The 13,203-nt window shown below is 55.1% G+C and overlaps 1 protein-coding gene across 1 annotated transcript in view; it reads left to right on the top strand.

Moving 5' to 3' along the window:
* Positions 1-340: 340 nt before the first annotated feature.
* Positions 341-13,203, top strand: part of RALY (RALY heterogeneous nuclear ribonucleoprotein) — a 21,714-nt gene continuing 8,851 nt past the window's right edge. Inside the window, exons 1-4 of the mRNA XM_054391861.1 lie at positions 341-596; positions 6,329-6,401; positions 11,096-11,143; positions 12,227-12,387. Of these exons, the coding sequence (XP_054247836.1) occupies positions 341-596; positions 6,329-6,401; positions 11,096-11,143; positions 12,227-12,387 (538 nt within the window). The remainder of the gene's footprint in view (positions 597-6,328; positions 6,402-11,095; positions 11,144-12,226; positions 12,388-13,203) is intronic.

Genomic DNA, 13,203 nt, shown 5'->3' with positions numbered 1-13,203 from the left:
GCACTTGGTGCCATGGTCTGGTTGATTGCTGGGTGCTGGGGTTGGACTGGAGGATCTTGGAGGTCTCTTCCAACCTGTTTCTATGATTCTATGATGATTTTCCTTTTTACACCCAGTTGGGATTTATTTACATTTTTACTACTTTCTGCTCGAGATCCATGAAAAATTTTCGAAGGCATAACCTAAAACTCCCACACATAGCCTAAAACTGCCACACATAGCCTAAAGCTCCCACACTCCCCTTCTCCACCCCCACCTCACAACCCCCTGAGGTTTGGGTTTTTTTTTTTTTTTGGCAGCTCCCTCCCTGACTCCCGCTTTGTTCCTTCAGGCTCTCAAGATGTCCCTGAAGGTGCAGACGAGCAACATCACCAACAAGAACGACCCCAAGTCCATCAACTCCAGAGTCTTCATCGGCAACCTCAACACAGCTGTGGTCAAGAAGTCAGACGTGGAGAGCATCTTCTCCAAGTATGGGCGGGTGGTGGGCTGCTCGGTGCACAAGGGCTACGCCTTCGTGCAGTACTCCAACGAGAGGCACGCGCGGGCGGCGGTGCTGGGCGAGAACGGCCGCGTGCTGGCCGGACAGACGCTGGGTAAGACTCCCCCCTGCGTCACCCCCCACCCCCTGCCTGACCCCCACCCCCTGCCCCTCCAGGGGCACCATGGATTCCGTGCTCCACACAGCATGGCCAAGGGAGGGCTGCTTCTGAGGTTCAGTTAGGTAGGACCTGGATCCGAAGGTTGGAGTCCGGTCAGACGCGACCCAAGCCATAGGGACAAAGCTGCTTTGAAGAGAGGCTGGGGAGACAGCCAGTGGGGCAGGATCAGCCAAGGGATCAGGATCACAAGGTCTGTGGCACAGCCAGGAGTTCAGGTTCAGCAAGATCTATGGCACAGCCAAGAGGTCAGGATCAGCAAGGTCCATGGCCCAGCCAAGGGATCAGGATCACAAGGTCTATGGCACAGCCAATTGTGGCAGTTTGGGCTGGGTGCCCCCTGCCACTGCCGCATGAGATACACCTCTGGTGTCCTGGGTGCCCACCCACAGGGGTGGACACAGGAAACGGCGTATTTCTACCCATAAATCCTGTGCCCTATAAGGCCATCTGCAAAGTCATTCTCTTCCTCTTTCTTCCCTCTCTGCTCCCATGGGAGATGTCCTCTCTTATCGGGTAATGCCGGGGGAGTATCCTCAAGGCCTCTTAGGCCTGTCTAGGCCTAATGCCAGGAGGAGAATGGAGGGGGGCAGGGGGGGCAGTCTCAGACCTGGCCAGCCTGAGACTTGCCTAGCAGCGGAAGGGGGAAGAAAGAGCCCTGGGGGGTTTGGGTTTACCCTCAGGTGGGAAGAAGGGAAGGATTGGGAAGCTTTGGGAATTTTGTGAGGGGTTCTGTACGCTTTGGGATACTCTTTGTCACTATGCTTTGTAGCTTGTAGTTTTTTGTAGGTTCACCAATTGCTTTTCCATTTAAACTTTCCATCACTCTCCAATCCATTTGTGTGAGTCTCATTCTTTTGTCCCTTTCGGGGCAAGAGACGATCTGTCTGGCCCCAAACCAGCACACCAATGAGTCAGGATCAGCAAGGTCCATGGCCCATCCAAAGGATCAGGATCAGCAAGGTCATGGCCCAGCCAAGGGATCAGGATCACAAAGTCCATGGCACAGCCAAGGTGTCAGGATCAGCAAGATCCATGGCCCAGCCAAGGTGTCAGGATCACAAGATCCATGGCCCAGCCAAGGGGTCAGGATCAGCAAGATCCATGGCACAGCCAAGGGGTCAGGATCACAAGGTCCATGGCACAGCCAAGGGGTCAGGATCACAAGGTCCATGGCACAGCCAAGGGATCAGGATCACAAGGTCCATGGCACAGCCAAGGGGTCAGGATCACAAGGTCCATGGCACAGCCAAGGGATCAGGATCACAAGGTCCATGGCCAGGCTCAGGCATGGCTGTGACAGAGCTGGAGACCAGCACTCCAGCTGCTTTACAAAGAGCTGTCCCTTGAAGTGCAGTTCAGTATGGAGAGAATTGTAGAATTAGAGAATTATAGAATGGTTTGGGTAGGAAGGGACCTCTAAAGGTCACCAATCCAACCCCCTCTGCAGTCAGCAGGAGCATCCTCAACTAGATGAGGTTGTCCAGAGCCCTGTCAAGCCTCAGAGGTAGAAGCCTTCACTGACTGCATTAAAGCTTTTGCTTAGATGTTGACTTTATTTCAGTCTTGTTCTGTCCCTAAAAGCAAGCAGTTTGCCCCCAAAGTGTCAGCCTGGCAAAGAGGTTTCCAGCAAGAGTTGTGTGCAGCTCAGGCAGGGACTCCTGGGTCCCATGTGGGTAGGGGTCAGAAGTGAGGCTGGGCACAGCCATTCATGCACCTTAGCCCCCTCAGGGCTGTGACACTGTGCCCAAAAAGTCAGTGTTGTAGGCTGTGACTGTAGCACCTCAAACACAGTTCTGAATCATAGAATCACAGAACTGTCAGGGTTGGAAGGGACCTCAAGGCTCAGCCAGTTCCAACCCCCCTGCCATGGGCAGGGACACCTCACACCACAGCAGGTTGCTCACAGCCACATCCAGCCTGGCTGCAAAAACCTCCAGGGATGAGGCTTCCACCACCTCCCTGGGCAACCTCTGCCAGGCTCTCACCACCCTCATGGGCAACAACTTCTTCCTTACACCCAATCTGAATCTCCCCAGTTCTAGTTTTGTTCCATCCCCCCACTCCTATCACTCCCTCACACCCTCAAAAGTCCCTCCCCAGCTTTCTTGGAGCCCCCTTCAGATGCTGGAAGGCCACAAGAAGGTCTCCTGGGAGCCTTCTCCTCTCCAGACTGCACAACCCCAACTCTCTCAGGCTGTCTCCAGAGCAGAGCAGCTCCAGCCCTCTGCTCATCCTCGTGGCCCTTCTCTGGACACCTTCCAGCACCTCCAGATCCTTCCTGGAACAGAGGCTCCAGAACTGGACACAGAGCTCCAGCTGTGGTCTGAGCAGAGTGGAGCAGAGGGGGAGAATCCCCTCCCTGGCCCTGCTGGCCACACTTCTCCTGCTGCAGCCCAGGCTCTGCTTGGCTCTCTGGGCTGCAAGTGCTCACTGCTGGCTCCTGCTGAGCTTCTCCTCCCCCAGCACCCCCAAGGCCTTTTCTTCAGGGCTGCTCTCCAGCCAGTCCCTGCCCAGCCTGGATTTGTGCTTGGGATTGCCCTGTCCCAGCTGCAGGACCTTGCCCTTGGTCTTGTTGAACCTCAGGAGGTTGTTATGGGCCCAGCTCTGCAGCCTGTCCAGGTCCCTCTGGATGGATCCCTTCCCCCCAGCCTGTCCATCATCCTATCTCCTTGTCCCTGATCTGCCGTGGGAGAACAAGGCTGGGACAAGACATTGTTTTGATGCCTTCCTGGACCAGGCCTTAAGCTCTGCCTCTCAAGAGGGGTGAGAGTCTAACTTAGCCTGGCTCAGACTAACTTCAGCCAGCTGATGTTAGCTGAGATGACTTCCCCAGGTGAGATGACTTCCCCCTTAGGCACTTGAGAGCCTCTCCTCAGCACTCCTGTGTGGTGAGAAGTAGCAAACTAAAGCCACCTCTGCTGCTCCCAGCTGCATCCTTACCTGGCAGATTGCTCTGAAGTGTCACCTGCTGAGAAGCTCTTGGCACCAGCTCTAAGCTGAGAATTGGAACTGGAAACAATACTTTTAATGAAAAAAAAAATTTAAAACTATTGGTTATTTGCAAGCCTGCTGCAGGCAGTGGGCATTGGGCACCCAGGGAAGTGATTTGCAGCCCATTCCCCCCCTGCTTCTGGCACAGCAGCCTGAAATAAGCAGTTGTGTGCTAGATCTGATGCTGAGGACACTCTGCTGTCTCCACCTGTGCTTCACTCAAAGGCAAGAAACTTCTGTTCACTTCTCCTAGGGTGCAGAGAGCAGAAGGTGCAGGCCAAGGTGAAGTGCATTGTGCCAGGGATGCCTCCAGCCCAGGCACTGCCCACACCTGCAGAGTCCATTGATAGGATGGAGAGGGCCTGGGGCAGCAAAGGAGCTGATTGTGATGCTCCAGACAGACACAGGAGGTGCAGCTGACACAGGTTTGCCCACACAGCTGAAGAGAAGGGAAAAGTTGACCATGCTGGGAAGCTCCTCCTCTGCTCTGAGTGCTGATCCCAGAGCGCTGGCATGCCAACAAGCCTGTGTGATAGCTGGCAAGGTCCATGGCCATTGTGGCTGTGACATATCCATGCCCCTGGTGTAAATTGAAGGTGCAGGACAAGGACAAGGTGTAAATTCAGCTCCCTTTCTTCTGCCTTCCCTTCAGGAGCCAGTCTGACCTCACAAGAGCTCAGCACAAACACAGAGATGGTCCTCCTGCAGGAGAGGCAACTTGCAGCGAAAGGAAGAGTTGAATAATGTGGTTAGAAAATGTCTTTGCTCAAAGACTGCTCTGCTCTGCTGAGACCACAGCTGGAGCTCTGGGTCCAGTTCTGGAGCCTCTGTTCCAGGAAGGATCTGGAGCTGCTGGAAGGTGTCCAGAGAAGGGCCATGAGGATGAGCAGAGGGCTGGAGCTGCTCTGCTCTGGAGACAGCCTGAGAGAGTTGGGGTTGTGCAGTGTAGAGAGGAGAAGGCTCCCAGGAGACCTTCTGGTGGCCTTCCAGGATCTGAAGGGGGCTCCAAGAAAGCTGGGGAGGGACTTTTGAGGTGTCAGGGAGTGATAGGAGTGGGGGGAATGGAGCAAAACTAGAAATGGAGAGATTGAGATTAGATGTTAAGAAGAAGTTCTTTCCCATGAGGGTGGTGAGAGCCTGGCAGAGGTTGCCCAGGGAGGTGGTGGAAGCCTCATCCCTGGAGGTTTTTGCAGCCAGGCTGGATGTGGCTGTGAGCAACCTGCTGTGGTGTGAGGTGTCCCTGCCCATGGCAGGGGGGTTGGGACTGGCTGAGCCTTGAGGTCCCTTCCAACCCTGACAGTTCTGTGATTCTATCATTCTAAAGCAAGGTAGAAAGTCTCCCCTGAAGCAGAGATGTTGGCCACATAGGAGCATGGAGAGCAAGGGACTGGCAGAGGCCATGGCAGCTGCATTGCTGCAGGTCATTGTCCCTGCTTCTGTTCATGGGCAGTAACCTCAGCAGGGTGCAGGGACCTGATGCTGTGGGAGAGCTGCCAGGCAAAGGGCTGTGCTGCAGCTTCCTGCTGCTCCTGGAGATGGTTGCCTTGGTTAATAATGACATGGGCAGAGCCTTCACTTTGGATCACTTTGCAAGGTGGTGAGCAGAGCAGCCTGGCCACATTTCTCCACGAGAGCCTTTCCTGCAGCATGAAAAACCCAACAGTTTTTAAGCCTAAACTTGCTGAGCCCTGAAGAGGTGAGAACCTAACTACCTCAGTTTGCAGTCACAGATCCATGAACCTGAGCTTCAGATGGAACTTTTCCAGTTCACCTGCACCTCAGAGGCTGTAGCTTGTGCCCACCAGCTTGGCACAAGGACCTGCCCCAATGCTGTGGGGCTCCAGCCCCATGCACATGGTGCTTTTGGGGTGTGTAAGGAAAGGAAACCCTGCCTGGCTTGGCTCTGCTCTGGCATGCCCAGAAGGCTGACAGCTGGTTAGGCAGAAACAGCCTGAGGAACAGAAAACATTGAGGGCTGAGAAGCCAGCAGGGAGTTGGCTCATGCCTGGGTCAAGAAATGAAGAGAAGGTGAGGCCTCCTACTCCCTCCTTGCCCTCCTAGGGCCACCCTCAGAGTCAGGTTGCCAGGCTTGTGGCAGCCTCCATCACGTTGGGCACAGCTTCATTCTCACCTCAGAAGCACTTTTTGCACCAGGGCCGAGGAAGGAAGTTTCCCTAGTGGATTAGAAGAGCTCATTCTCACCTCCCCTCCTGGAAGATGCTCTTCTGAGGTCAGCTGGGATGGCTGCAGGTGTGTACCTGCCCCCTGAGCAGTTTTTCACAGCCCAGGCCACAGGGGTTCATTGCTGACCTGCAGGAGCAAGGGAGAGGCTGCTGGCAGTTAGCAGCCTGCAGAGGTTTGGATGTTGTCCTTGCCCTGAGTCCTCCTCCTTGTCCTGCACTGGTGTGGGGAGGGTCAGACCACCTGCAGAGTGTGGTTAGCAGGTCTCTAAAGGAAAAGGAAGAGGCTTGTCAAGTGCAAGAACCTGTTTGCCTTTTTGTGGAGGTACAGCAGGGCCCCAAGCACGCCCAGAGCAGGTGGGAATGGGCTGGGAGGTGTTGGAGGAGCTTGCTCCTGCTGGTGGCAGGGCTGTGCACAGCCTCCCTTGCTGCCTGGGCAGGTGCAGCTGGTGGGGTGAAGGTGCCCTGTGACAGCTGCCTGTCCCTTCATTGCAGATATCAACATGGCTGGGGAACCAAAACCCAACAGACCCAAAGGGCTGAAGAGAGCAGCCTCTGCCTTGTACAGGTAGGTCTGCAGCCAGATCTCCTGCCTGCTCTTTGCCTTCCAGCTGAGGTGGAGTTTTGCAAAGCAGCCCCCAGGCTGCTGCCCAGACCTCCCTGGGCCCGACCCCATTGCTGCATGTTCAGAGCTTCCTGTCCCATCAGCTTCTTGGCCTTTGCAGTGCCCCTCAGTGCTAGGCTGCAGGAGGAGAGTCAGCAAGGGGCAACGGGGGCAGAGCCAAGATTAGCTGCTGAGGGATTCTGCCTGGGCATGCTCCAGCCTCTGAGCAACACTGGGCCTGGAGAGCATTGGAGAAAGGTGGGCAGAACCTGCTTGAACCACAGGAGACCTCTTGAAAGAGGTGTACCAAGAGGAGCTCTCCTCTCCAGGTCCAGTGAGTGGGGCACATGCTGGGTGTTGGGGACAGGAGTCATTTAGGGAAAGATACTGAGGAAAAGGGCAAGAGGAAAATGACAGCCAGAGGCAAAGGACAAGAAATGGGAAGGACTTAGGGCAGCTAATGAAGGGGGACCAAGGAGGTGACCAGGGGAAGCCCCAAAGGAACCTGTGCTGTGGAACAGTAACCAAGAGATGAAGGGAATGGGAGGGATGAGAGGGACATGGAGGAGGGCTGTGGGAGGTGTAGAGTGGTAGAGAGGTCAGAGTGAGCCTTCAGGGCCACTGAGGCCAGCTCTAGAGACTTCACCAAGACTTGCAGAAGAAGTGCAGGTTTTCATTTGAGCCCTAGAGGCTGGAGGCAAGGGAATATGATAGGAACTGAAGTTCTTCCACCTTAAGTTCTTCTACCTGCAGAAGGGGAAACTTGAGAAGATACTTGGAGAGTACCCTGCAGGTTCAAGAACCCAAATCCACACAAGAAGATCCCCAAATGTGTTTTATTTATGAATTCTCATGAGTTTTATGCCAGTCTCATGGTGTGGGGACTGGGGCAGTGAGTCAGGTGATGTTGGGAAGGAAAGACTGAAATGGGAATCAGGGTTACAGGTGGGTGTAAGAGAAAAAGGAAAACCTGGGAGAACTGCAGGTTTCTCTACAGAAAGAAAAAAGTGAGAGGGAGAAAGAGAAGTGAAGAAATCCTATGAAGCTCAACAGGAGCCAGCAGTGAGCACTTGCAGCCCAGAGAGCCAAGCAGAGCCTGGGCTGCAGCAGGAGAAGTGTGGCCAGCAGGGCCAGGGAGGGGATTCTCCCCCTCTGCTCCACTCTGCTCAGACCACAGCTGGAGCTCTGGGTCCAGGTCTGGAGCCTCTGTTCCAGGAAGGATCTGGAGGTGCTGGAAGGTGTCCAGAGAAGGGCCATGAGGATGAGCAGAGGGCTGGAGCTGCTCTGCTCTGGAGACAGCCTGAGAGAGTTGGGGTTGTGCAGTGTGGAGAGGAGAAGGCTCCCAGGAGACCTTCTGGTGGCCTTCCAGGATCTGCAGGGGGCTCCAAGAAAGCTGGGGAGGGACTTTTGAGGGTGTCAGGGAGTGATAGGACTGGGGAGAATGGAGCAAAACTAGAAATGGGGAGATTCAGATTGGATGTTAGGAAGAAGTTCTTCCCATGAGGGTGGTGAGAGCCTGGCAGAGGTTGCTCAGGGAGGTGGTGGAAGCCTCATCCCTGGAGGTTTTTGCAGCCAGGCTGGATGTGGCTGTGAGCAGCCTGCTGTGGTGTGAGGTGTCCCTGCCCATGGCAGGGGGTTGGAACTGGATGAGCCTTGAGGTCCCTTCCAACCCTGACAGTTCTGTGATTCAGACTGAGCCACAGAGTTCCTCACTGCTCTGCTCTGACATGGCAAACCTCAGTGGTGGCAATGCTCTTCTGGCACAGGCAAAGCCACCAGGGCATCAGTAACTCACCACCATTCCCAAGGCATCTGCTGAGACCTTCCACAAGTCTCTCAGCTGAGCTCTTCCTTTGCACCAGGCAATTTATTTCCCCCAACCTGGGCCAGCTGGGCCTTCTGGACTCACAAAGGATGCCAGCTGAGGGGAATTAGGCTCTGCCTGAGCCACACTGATGTATGGAAACAGAGACAAGACAAATCTGTCTCATGAGCTTCATGGGTGCTGCTGCCGTGGTGCTGGCAGCCATGCTGCAAACCCAACTCCTTCCAATCATCTGGCAATGAAGAGCATTGCAGTGCAGTTCAGTTCAGTTCATCAGCAGAAGTGTGAGCAGCAGGACAGGGAGGGGATTCTCCCCCTCTGCTCTGCTGAGACACCCCCCTCCCACCCCATGCAGCACTGCATCCAATTCTGAAGCTCCCAGCACAAGAAGGACCTGGAGCTGCTGGAGAGGGTCCAAAGGAGTCCATGCAGATCAGAGGGCTGCAGAACCTCCCCTGTGGGGACAAGCTGGCAGAGTTGGGACTGTTCAGTCTGGAGAAGAGAAGCCTCCAGGGAGACCTCAGAGCAGCCTTTCAGTACCTGAAGGGCTCCAGGAGAGTTGGGGAGGGACTTGTGACAAGGGCTGGGAGTAGCAGGATGAGGGAGAATGGCTTTGAGCTGGAGGAGGACAGACTGAGAGTGGAGATGAGGTAAAAATTCTTTAGAGTGAGGGGGAACAGGTCGCCCAGGGAGGTTGTGGATGCCCATCCAGCCTGGATGAGGCCTTGAGCAACCTGGGCTGGTGGGAGTCATCCCTGCCCATGGCAGGGGGTAGGGACTGGATGATCTTTCAGGTCCCTTCCAACCCAAACCATTCTGTGGTCCTGTATCCACCACCCATCCATGCCCTGCTCACTAAGCCATTTCTGATGGTGAGCAATAGTTGAGACTTGCAGGCTGCTGTGTTGATGAAGAGTGAGTGAGAGATGTTTGCTCCTTCCACAGATATTAGATGTGCTACAACATGAGGCAGGGAACTGCACTGCTCTCAGCTCCAGCAATATTTCATCCTAAATTGGCTGTCAGATTTCAACTTTGCCATCTGGACTGGCAGGACTTGGGATATCTCAGGGGAAGCAGGGAATCCAGGGGGTGGTAGCTTCCCTACCCAGCAGGAAGGGTTCTGAATGTCAGCCTGCAGAAAGCACAGCACTGGGATCTGTGGGACTGCTGTGCTGAACCCTTCAGAGGGGGCTTCAAAGCTTGGGGTTTGCTTTGCATCCATATCTGCAGGAGAGGGTCAAGGGTGAAAGGGGAAGGGAGAAGAGGGAAGAGGAAGGGGAAGGGGAAGGGGAAGGGGAAGGGGAAGGGGAAGGGGAAGAGGAAGGGGAAGGAGAAGGGGACGAGGAAGGGGAAGGGGAAGGAGAAGAGGAAGGAGAAGTGGAAGGGGAAGGAGAAGGGGAAGAGGAAGGGGAAGAGATCATGGAATGGTAGGGGTTAGAAGGGACCTCTGGAGATGAGAGTCCAACCTCCCTGCCAAGGCAGGATCAGTTAAAGCAGATAGCACAAGGCAGCATCTAAGCAAATTTTGGAAGTCTCCAGAGAAGGAGACTCCACAACCTCTCTGGGCAGCCTGCTCCAGGGCTCTGGAACCCTCACAGGGAAGAAGTTCCTCCTCATGTTGAGGTGGAACCTCCTGTGCTGCAGTTTCCATCCATTGCCCCTGGTCCTATCCCAGGGTGCAGCTGAGCAGAGCCTGTCCCTGTCCCTTCCCTCCTGACCCCCAGCCCTCAGCTATTGATAGACATTGATCAGATCCCTCTCAGCCTTCTCCTCTCCAGACTGAACACCCCCAGGGCTCTCAGCCTCTCCTCCCCAGGCAGTGCTCCAGTCCCTTCACCATCCTTGCAGCCCTCCCTTGGACTCTCTCCAGCAGATCCCTGTCCCTCCTGAACTGGGGAGCCCAGACCTGGATGCAATATTCCAGGGAAGGTCTCAGCAGGGCAGAGTAGAGGAGGAGGAGAACCTCCCTGGCTCTGCTGGCCACACTCCTCTGAATGCCCCCCAGGACCCCATTGGCTCTCTTGGCCCCCAGGGCACATTGCTGTCCCATGCAGAACTTGTTACCCACCAGCACTCCCAGCTCCTTCTCCTCAGGGCTGCTCTCCAGCAGATCCCCTCCCAACCTGTCCTGCTGCAGTTTTTTTCTTCCTGCCCAGCTGCAGGACTCTGCTCTCATCCTTGCTGACCCTCATTAGGTTCCTCTCTGCCCAGCTCTCAATCAGTCCAAGTCTCTGAATGGCCACACAGCCCTCAGGTGTCTCAGCCAAGCCTCCCAGTTTGGTATCATCAATAAACTTGTGGAGCAGACTCTGTCTGTCTGTCTGTCTGTCCCCTCATCAATGTCATTGATAAAGATGTTGAACAGGACTGGACCCAGCACTGACCCCTGGGGCACTGCAGTAGTTCCAGGTCTCCATGCTTGGTACCCTGTGATGATTGGCTCTGTTCTGGTTGTGTTCTGGGTTCATTGTGTTCAGACAGCACTGGAGTCACAGCCATGGTGATCAGCATGGATGGCTGGGCTGAGCTGGGTGCTTGGAGATTTTTTGTGTGCCCAGGTTAGAAGGAAAGCCAAGTTACCAGTCACAAAGATCTCCATGAAGTTACATCTCCTGGTTCCCATCCCCTCAGCCACAGCAATGGGCTGGGCAGATTCGAGCTCCTCTCCCTGCAGACCCTTGCAGCTGGGGGGTGCCAGGTAGAAGGATGAGGTCTGCCCTGTGGTGGGAGAATAAATATAGGACCTGTGAGGCTCAGTGAGTGATGAGGCAGTAATACTAATGAATTACCAGCACTAATTAACCCATGCTGTCCTCCTCTGTCCCTGCAGTGGCTATGACTTCGACTATGACTATTACAGAGACGACTTCTACGACAGGTGAGCAGGAGAGGCATCAGCCAAAGGGGACAGGCTGGGGGACAAGCTGGGGGACAAGCTCTTCCCTGCAGCACAGCTACTCCATGGGGAACATGGTGGGGTGCAGAGTGCTCCATCCTAACCCAGTGCAGTGGGGGTTGATGGCCAGGCTGTGCCCCAGCTCACCACCCGCACTGCTTGGGTTCCAGTTGTGGCACCCAGCCGCTGGCACGGTGGGGCTGGGGATGCTGCTGGGCTGCTTCACACACCCACAGAATCACCTGCTTGGAAAAGTCCTTCAGATCATTGAGTCCAACCAGAACCCAACATCTCCCTGTACACATGTCCCTAAGAATCACAGAATCATCCTCATCCAAGCAGCTTTAGAACACCTCCAGGGATGAGGACTCCACCACCTCCCTGGGCAGCCTGTTCCAGTCCCCAGTGACCCTATGGGTGAAGGAATTTTTCTAAGACCCAACCTGAACCTCCCTTGGTGCAACTTGAGTCCATTTCCTCCTGTCATTTCACAGGGTCACAGAATCAACCAGGTTGGAAAAGAACTCAGAGATCATCAAGTCCAACCTATTACCCAATCCCTAACCCCTCCTGACAACTAAACCATGGCTCCAAGGGACACATCCAAGCTTTTTTTGAACACCTCCAGGGATGGTGACTCCACCACCTCCCTGGGCAGCACATTCCATGGCCAATTACTCTTTCTGGGAAGAACTTTCTCCTCACCTCCAGCCTGAACATCCCCTGGTGCAGCTTGAGACTGTGTCCTCTTGTTCTGGTGCTGCTTGCCTGGGAGAAGAGCCCAACCCCCACCTTGCTCCAAGCCCCTTTCAGGGAGCTGTAGACAGCAATGAGGTCTCCCCTGAGCCTCCTCTTCTCCAGGCTGAACACCCCCAGCTCCCTCAGCCACTCCTCACAGCACTTCTGTTCCAGACCCTTCCCCAGCTTCGCTGCCGACCTGCCCCAGCCCTTCAATGTCCTTCTTGGTGTGAGCGCCCCAAAACCGCAGCCAGCACTCACGCTGCAGCCTCAGCAGCGCCAAGCAGAGGGCTAAGCTCCCTTCCTCCTTCCCCCCCGCCGCTGCAGGCTGTTCGAGTACCGGGGCCGGGTGTCGCCGGTGCCCAGGGTGGTGCCGGTGAAGCGGCCGCGGGTGAGCCTCCCGCTGGTGCGGCGCGTCAAGGCCACCCTGCCGGTCAAGCTCTTCGCCAGGTCGGCTGCCATCGCCACCAGCTCGGCCAAGCTGAAGTGTGAGTACCTGCCTGGGCTGCAGGGGGAACCCAGCCAGCTCACCACACAAGCAGCAAACGCTGCCAAGTCCTGCTGCAGACCTGGCCCTAGGTGGTGGGGAGGGGGGAGGTTGGAATTCCACACCTGCAAAATTAAATTGGCCAGAGCAGCTCATCTGGAAAGCAAATGAAGCTCTATTTGCAGGCACAACTAAATCTAGAGATGTAGAATCATAGAATTAATTGTCAGGGTTGGAAGGGACCTCAAGGCTCATCCAGTTCCAACCCATCTGCCATGGGCAGGGACACCTCACACCACAGCAGGCTGCTCACAGCCACATCCAGCCTGGCTGCAAAAACCTCCAGGGATGAGGCTTCCACCACCTCCCTGGGCAACCTCTGCCAGTGTCTCAGAGGTATGGAATGCAATGAATATGTACAAACTATATAAGATTTACAGAATGACAGAATCAACCAGGTTGGAAGAGACCTCCAAGACCACCAAGTCCAACCAATCACCCAACCCTCACTAATCAACTAGTCCATGGCACTAAGGGCCTCATCCAGGCTTTTCTTAAGCACTTGAGACTGAAGCTCTATTTGCAGGCACAACTGCAGTCTAGAGATATACAACCACAGAATTGTCAGGGTTGGAAGGGACCTCAAGGATCAGCCAGTCCCAACCCCCCTGCCATGGGCAGGGACACCTCACACCACAGCAGGTTGCTCACAGCCACATCCAGCCTGGCTGCAAAAACCTCCAGGGATGAGGCTTCCACCACCTCCCTGGGCAACCTGTTCCAATGTCTCAGAGATATGGAATGCAATGAATGTGCA

Source organism: Indicator indicator, chromosome 24 (assembly GCF_027791375.1).
Source record: "Indicator indicator isolate 239-I01 chromosome 24, UM_Iind_1.1, whole genome shotgun sequence".
NCBI lineage: Eukaryota > Metazoa > Chordata > Aves > Piciformes > Indicatoridae > Indicator > Indicator indicator.
This window is presented reverse-complemented; position numbering and strand designations above follow the sequence as displayed.